Below are 7,500 nucleotides of genomic sequence, written 5' to 3'. Positions count from 1 at the left end.
AACATGTTTTTTAATGTACAATTATATTTACACACTACAGCAATGTCTAGTTTTTTCAAAAGGGGTATAACATCTAAAAAACAAACATGAAATGGCAAACAAAGCATATTATTAATTGTTTCCTTTCTCTCTAATTGGACACTATAAAATGTTTTCTTAGCCTTATTCATACATTTTTCTAAGAAATATTTGGGATAACAAATATCTGTTGCAATTTTTTCTATTTTAGTGAACTCCTCCTCAATGTAATCTGGGCTACAAATTCTCAATGCCCTAACTTCGTAGGCGGGGGTAATAAGGGAAGTCGGAAGGCAGGTAAGCAGAAGGCTGAAAGAGCAGAGATCCTTCAGCAATGCTTACAGTGAGCCTACTACTTACTTCCTTTGATGGCTGCTTTTCCGGTCCCACACAGCAGGGGAACCCCACTCTCTTCAGGACCTCCACTGCCGTTTTATCTTGTTCATTCAGAGCATTCAACATTTCATATCACGTACTGCTCTTTTACTGTTAAATCGCCACTGTCAAAAGACTCGTGAAATAAGAAAGTCTTCAGTTTCCTCTTGAAAGCCTTAATGTCTTCAATCATTCGAATGTTTCGTGGGAGCTTGTTATATAGTCTTGTGAAGGCATATTTAAAGGCTCTGGAGCCTAAAGTGGACATAAATCCACGAATCCTTTGTATCTCGTTCTATACTATGTACAGTCGTAAAATAATTAGATAAACGAAAAAAAAATAGACTGTTATCTCTCTTAAAGAACATAAATTTGAGTTGCATTTATTGTATTTATTGATAACAATTCTTCTTCACCCACGGGGTTACTACACTGTAATTGTTCAGTGGCTACTCTCCTCTTGGTAAGGGTAGAAGAGACTCTTTAGCTATGGTAAGCAGCTCTTCTAGGAGAAGGACACTCCAAAATTAAACCATTGTTCTCTATTCTTGGGTAGTGCCATAGCCTCTGTACCATGGTCTCCCACTGTCTCGGGTTAGAGTTCTTTTGCTTGAGGGTACACTCGGGCACACAATTCTATCTAACTTCTCTTCCTCTAGTTTTGTTGAAGTTTTTGTAGTTTACATGAGATATTTATTTTAATGTTGTCGCTCCTCTTAAAATATTTTATTTTCTTCGTTTCCTTTCATCACTGGGCTATTTTCCCTGTTGGGAGTCCCTGGGTTTACAGCATCCTGCTTTTCCAACTAGGGTTGTAGATTAGCAAGTAATAATAATAATGATAACATTAATGTCCAGATTGCACACTAGTTGGAAAAGTAAACAGAATCACGCATCTCGGTCAGAAAAAATAAATAGATGAGTATAGCATAAAATATAAAAGAAATTATTATCATCATCATCATTATTATTATTATTATTATTACTAGCCAAGCTACAACCGTAGTTGGAAAAGCAGGATGCTATGAGCTCAGGGGCCCCAAAAGGGTAAAATAGCCAGGTGAGGAAAGGAAACAAGGAAATACATAAACAAGAGCATTAATGAAAAATTAAAAGATGTTTGAAAAATAAAACAGTAACAGCATTAAAAGAGATCTTTCACAAATAATCTATAAAAACTTAAAAAAAAATGAGATTGAGAATGGGTGATGAATAGAGAAGTATCGATTTAAAAGCTCACGATAAAGACGACTGGCGAAATCTAACCGAGGCACTTTGCGTCAATAGGCGTAGGAGGAGATGATGAGGAAAATGATGGGAGAAATAAGATAGAATAAAGTGTCCGAGTGTACCCTCAAGCAAGAGAACTCTGCCCCAAGACAATGGAAGACCTATGGTACAGAGGTTATGGCACTACCCAAGACTAGAGAACAATGGTTTGATTTTGGGGTGTCCTTATCCTACAAGAACAGTTTACTATAGGTAAAGAGTCTCTTCTACCCTTACCAAGAGGAAAGAAGCCACTGAACAATTACAATACAGTAATTAAACCCCTCAGTGAAGAAGAATTTTCGATTATCTTAGTGTAGTTAGGTAGTATGAGGACTGAGGAGAATGTAGAAAGAATAAGCCAGACTATTCGGTGAATATATAGGTAAAGGAAAAATGAGCCGTAACCAGAGTGGTCTAGCCAGTCAAAGGACCTAATAACTCTCGAGAAGTAGTATCCCAAAGGGTGGCTGGAGCTCTGGCTAACCTACTGCCAATAAGGAATGTTTATCCAAGTATAAGAAAGAAGTCAGCTGCCGAGGACCAGACCGAAGAACAGTATACAAAACATGTCGGAATCAATCAATTAAAACAATTCCCCAAGACAGACAAGTCTGTGTAAAGCTATTGTGATTTTCTCAATATACAAATCGTGCGAGATTTGTTCACATGTCTTTGCATTAAGCAGGTGCGATGTTTAAATGGATGGTTTTATTATTATTGTTATTATTTGCTAAGCTACAACCCTAGTTGGAAAAGCAGGATGCTATAAGCCCAGGGGCCCCAACAGGTAAAATAGCCCAGTGAGGGAGGAAAAAAGGAAAAATACAATATTTTAAGATCAACAACATATAAATAAATATCTCCTATATAAACTATAAAAACTTTAACAAAACAAGAGGAAGAGAATTAAGATAGAATAGTGTGCCCGGGTGCACCCTCAAGCAAGGGAACTCTAACCCAAGACACTGAAAGACCATGGTACAGAGGCTACGGCACTACCCAAGACTAGAGAACAATGGTTTGATTTTGGAGTGTCCTTCTCCTAGAAGAGCTGCTTACCATAGCTAAAGAGTTTCTTCTACCCTTACCAAGAGGAAAGTAGCCACTGAACAATTACAGTGCAGTAAGAAGAATTTTTTGGTAATCTCAGTGTTGTCAGGTATATGAGGCAGAGGAGAATATGTAAAGAATAGGCTAGACTATTTATTCGGTGTGTGTGTGTAGGCAAAAGGAAAATGAAGCGTAACTAGAGAGAAGGATCCAATGTACTACTGTCTGGCCAGTCAAAAGACCCCCAAACTCTCTAGCGGTAGTATCTCAAGTTACATAAAAACCTCCGTCTTCAGTGTGTTAAATGTTACATCTATTAAAAAAAAAATCGATTTTGCCGAGTCAGGGGACCAGAAGTTAAAGGCCAAAGAACTTAGAAATGACAGGTGGCCTTTATTAACGATAGATAACGGGGGCTGGGATGATAAGACAAATCAAAAGCATAGATAAGGTTAAATGATCACCTAGATAAACTATGAATTAAAAAGGGAGATTAAGATAAGTTTTCCATCGTAACGGCATCACGGATATTTCATTAACGGTATGTTGAAAATAACAAATGTATGAATATATAATTTAAACGAACTAGAGGGACACTCAGTAGAGAGCATGAATTATTATTATTATTATTATTATTAGCCAAGCTACAACCCTAGTTGGAAAAGCAAGATGCTATAAGCCCAAGGGCTCCAATAGGGAAAAATAGCCCAGTGAGGAAAGGAAATAAGGAAATAAACAAATGATGAGAATAACTTAACAATATATCATTCTAAAAACAGTAACAGCGTCAAAACAGATATGTCATTTATAAACTATAAAAAAAAGACTCATGTCAGCCTGGCCAACATAAGAACATTTGCTCAAACTTTGAACTTTGGAAGTTCTACTGATTCAACTACCCGATTAGGAAGATCATTCCACAACTTGGTCACAGCCAAGGGGTCCTTATTTTTGCTCTTGATTCCACTGCGTACTTTATCCAAATTGTTACAGATTTATCCTTGGGTTATACTCAACATCATTACCTAGTTTGGTCAAAATCTGAACAGTAGTTTTTGTGTAAAAGTTAAAAGAGAGAGAGAGAGAGAGAGAGAGAGAGAGAGAGAGAGAGAGAGAATACATAAATTTCGTCAAAACTTCCATTTTAGCAAAAAAAAAAAAAAAAAAAAAAAACGCATTTTATATACATACCATCACCATCAAACGTGCAGCTGGGCTCCACAAGGCATTAGGAGAATTGGAAGACCCAGGCCTACATGGTTAAGGACTATGAAGCGCGAAGTAAGAGATAAAAGCTTAAGATAAGAGACGATTGGCGAAATCTAACCGGGGCCTTTTGCGTCAATAGGCGTAGGAGGAGATGATGATGATATAAATAAAACATGTTGTCCATTAATAAGCAAAGCAAATCGTTAGTCTCTTCATTGTATACTATGATGATTTGCATATAATTTTAGAAACGCGAATTTACATTAAACAATAAATTGAAGAACAATATCCGCCATGCGAATAAAATTCTAGTGGTCACATACTTTCGTGGTTAAGAGAAGCTACAATAATAATCAAACCATTTTAAGGAGAGAGAGAGAGAGAGAGAGGGAGAGAGAGAGAGAGAGAGAGAGAGAGAACTAACCATTTTAAGAAGAGAGAGAGAGAGAGAGAGAGAGAGAGAACTAACCATTTTAAGGAGAGAGAGAGAGAGAGAGAGAGAGAGAGAACTAACCATTTTAAGGAGGAGGAGAGAGAGAGAGAGAGAGAGAGAGAGAGAAATAACCATTTTAAGGAGAGAGAGAGAGAGAGAGAGAGAGAGAGAGAGAACTAACCATTTTAAGGAGGGAGAGAGAGAGGAGAGAGAGAGAAGAGAGAGAACTAACCATTTTAAGGAGAGAGAGAGAGAGAGAGAGAGAGAGAGAACTAACCATTTTAAGGAGAGAGAGAGAGAGAGAGAGAGAGAGAGAGAGAGAAACTAACCATTTTAAGGAGAGAGAGAGAGAGAGAGAGAGAGCGAGAGAGAGAGAGGAGAGAGAGAGAGAGAGAGAAAAATAACCATTTTAAGGAGAGAGAGAGAGAGAGAGAGAGAGAGAGAACTAACCATTTTAAGGAGAGAGAGAGAGAGAGAGAGAGAGAACTAACCATTTTAAGGAGAGAGGAGAGAGAGAGAGAGAGAGAGAGAGAGAAATAACCATTTTAAGGAGAGAGAGAGAGAGAGAGAGAGAGAGAGAGAGAGAGAAATAACCATTTTAAGGAAAGAGAGAGAGAGAGAGAGAGAGAGAGAGAGAGAACTCTGTACCTGACTTATAAACTGATCCTCGACAGGTGCTGCCCTTCGCTGATAGCGTCTCATCAGGAAAGCAATGAGCACGGCAGTGCTCACAGCATACACCACGACGAAGCCCAACATGGCTTCGACTCCAAAGGGCACCAGGTCGTAATGCAGAGCGAGGAGACACAGGATGGAGGGCGTCAAGCTGACGAAGATCACTGTCATTGCCCCTAGGAATCGGCCTAGGCTCGGAGGCTGCAAATCGGTAGCTTTCATTTTTCCTTCGAGCTACGCAACAATGAAAGTTTGACAACACTGATGCTACTGCAGGTTTGAGCTATTCTCAGAGAGTGTGCGTGCGTACGTGTGACTTGAGGGCAGTTTGGGGAGGTGGGGTCTACTCTAGACTTTGGGTCTAGGAGGTGGGCTCTACTCTAGACCCTGGGTCTAATCAATTGTGAAAGAAATAAGTGATATTATAGTCCTACATACTGGAAGAATCTTTCGGCTCTCTATCTTATCTTTCAACTTTAAACAGATAATGCTTTAAGAATGGGTCGTAGGGTATGAACGTAAGTACTTTCAAAATGCACAGTATATATATATATATATATATATATATATATATATATATATATATATATATATATATATATATATATATATATATATATATATATATATATATATATAATTGTTCTCTCATTTCCAATCAGTACAGCTTAACAGTTTCGAATAACCTACACAGTCCCCGAAAGTGAAGTAACTGTTTGAATTAATTTTTGATCTATATATCTGGTAATCCAAGCTTGGCTTTCATCCAAAACATGTGAAAATGGTATAATTGGTAATACACTTGAAGAAATAATCTATTTATTTCTAAATATTAGTAAGAGTAGATACGCAAAAGACACAATTGTAGCAATTTTTTTTCAAACACTTTCGTTCAGGAAGATAATCGAGATGTGGAACTTCTCACAAAAATTCAAGGAGATATAAACACAACGAAGGTTAAATATAAACTATACATACATCATACATTCTTCTTTTAGACTAATCATCTATAAATCTAAGGCAATTATTTTCTGATACAATTTTGAAATATGCCTTATTCAATCGCTCGCATAATTCAATTACGTGACCTGTAAATTTTTCGAGTCTATTACTATTTACAGAATTATTTCTTGAATATTATACTATTCTCCATATTACACCATTCTCATATTATACTATTCTCCATATTACACCATTCTCATATTATACTGTTCTCCATATTACACCATTCTCATATACTATTCTGCATATTACACCATTCTCATATTATACTATTTTCCATAGTTCACCATTCTCATATTCTCCATATTACACCATTCTCATATTATACTATTCTCCATATTACACCATTCTCATATTTTACTATTTTCCATATTACACCATTCTCATATATTATTCTCCATATTACACCATTCTTATATTTTACTATTTTCCATATTACACCATTTTCATATACTATTTTCCATATTACACCATTCTCATATTATACTATTTTCCATAGTATATACACCATTCTCATATTCTCCATATTACACCATTCTCATATACTATTCTCCATATTACACCATTCTCATATTATACTATTCTCCATATTACACCATTCTCATATTTTACTACTCTCCATATTACACCATTCTCAAATTATACTATTTTCCATATTACACCATTCTCATATTATACTATTCTGCATATTACACCATTCTCATATACTATTTTCCATAGTACACCATTCTCATATTCTCCATATTACACCATTCTCATATTATACTATTCTCCATATTACACCATTCTCATATTTTACTATTTTCCATATTACACCATTCTCATATTATACTATTCTCCATATTACACCATTCTCATATTATACTACTCTCCATAGTACACCATTCTCATATCATACTATTCTCCATATGACACCATTCTCATATTATACTATTCTCCATATGACACCATTCTCATATTATATTATTCTCCATATTACACCATTCTCATATACTATTCTGCATATTACACCATTCTCATATTATACTATTTTCCATATTACACCATTCTCATATTATACTATTTTCCACATTACACCATTCTCATATTTTACTATTTTCCATATTACACCATTCTCATATTATACAATTCTCCATACTACACCATTCTCATATTTTACTATTTTCCATATTACACCATTCTCGTATTATACTATTCTCCATATGACACCATTCTCATATTTTACTATTTTCCATATTACACCATTTTCATATTATATATTCTCCATATTACACCATTCTCATATTTTACTATTCTCCATAGTAAACCATTCTCATACTATCTCCATATTACACCATTCTCATATTTTACTATTTTCCATATTACACCATTCTCATATTATACAATTCTCCATACTACACCATTCTCATATACTATTCTCCATATTACACCATTCTCGCTATACTCCCATTCGCTTCAGATGTGTT

At 35.7% G+C, this 7,500-nt stretch overlaps 1 protein-coding gene across 2 annotated transcripts in view; it reads right to left on the bottom strand.

The window, feature by feature from the left end:
• The window catches only part of LOC137632738 (uncharacterized), a 190,286-nt gene that overhangs the window by 5,558 nt on the left and 177,228 nt on the right, over positions 1-7,500 (bottom strand). Inside the window, exon 1 of one of the 2 annotated variants that reach the window (XM_068364811.1) lies at positions 5,006-5,474. The exons of the other annotated variant lie outside the window; for it this stretch is intronic. Coding sequence (XP_068220912.1) covers positions 5,006-5,254 — 249 coding nt within the window. The 5' untranslated portion in view covers positions 5,255-5,474. Of the gene's footprint in view, positions 1-5,005; positions 5,475-7,500 lie in introns of those variants that run through there. 2 annotated transcript variants of the gene reach the window in all.

Source organism: Palaemon carinicauda, chromosome 42 (assembly GCF_036898095.1).
Source record: "Palaemon carinicauda isolate YSFRI2023 chromosome 42, ASM3689809v2, whole genome shotgun sequence".
Lineage (NCBI taxonomy): Eukaryota > Metazoa > Arthropoda > Malacostraca > Decapoda > Palaemonidae > Palaemon > Palaemon carinicauda.
Note: the sequence above shows the minus strand (reverse complement) of the source record. Positions and strands in the feature narration are given on the sequence as shown.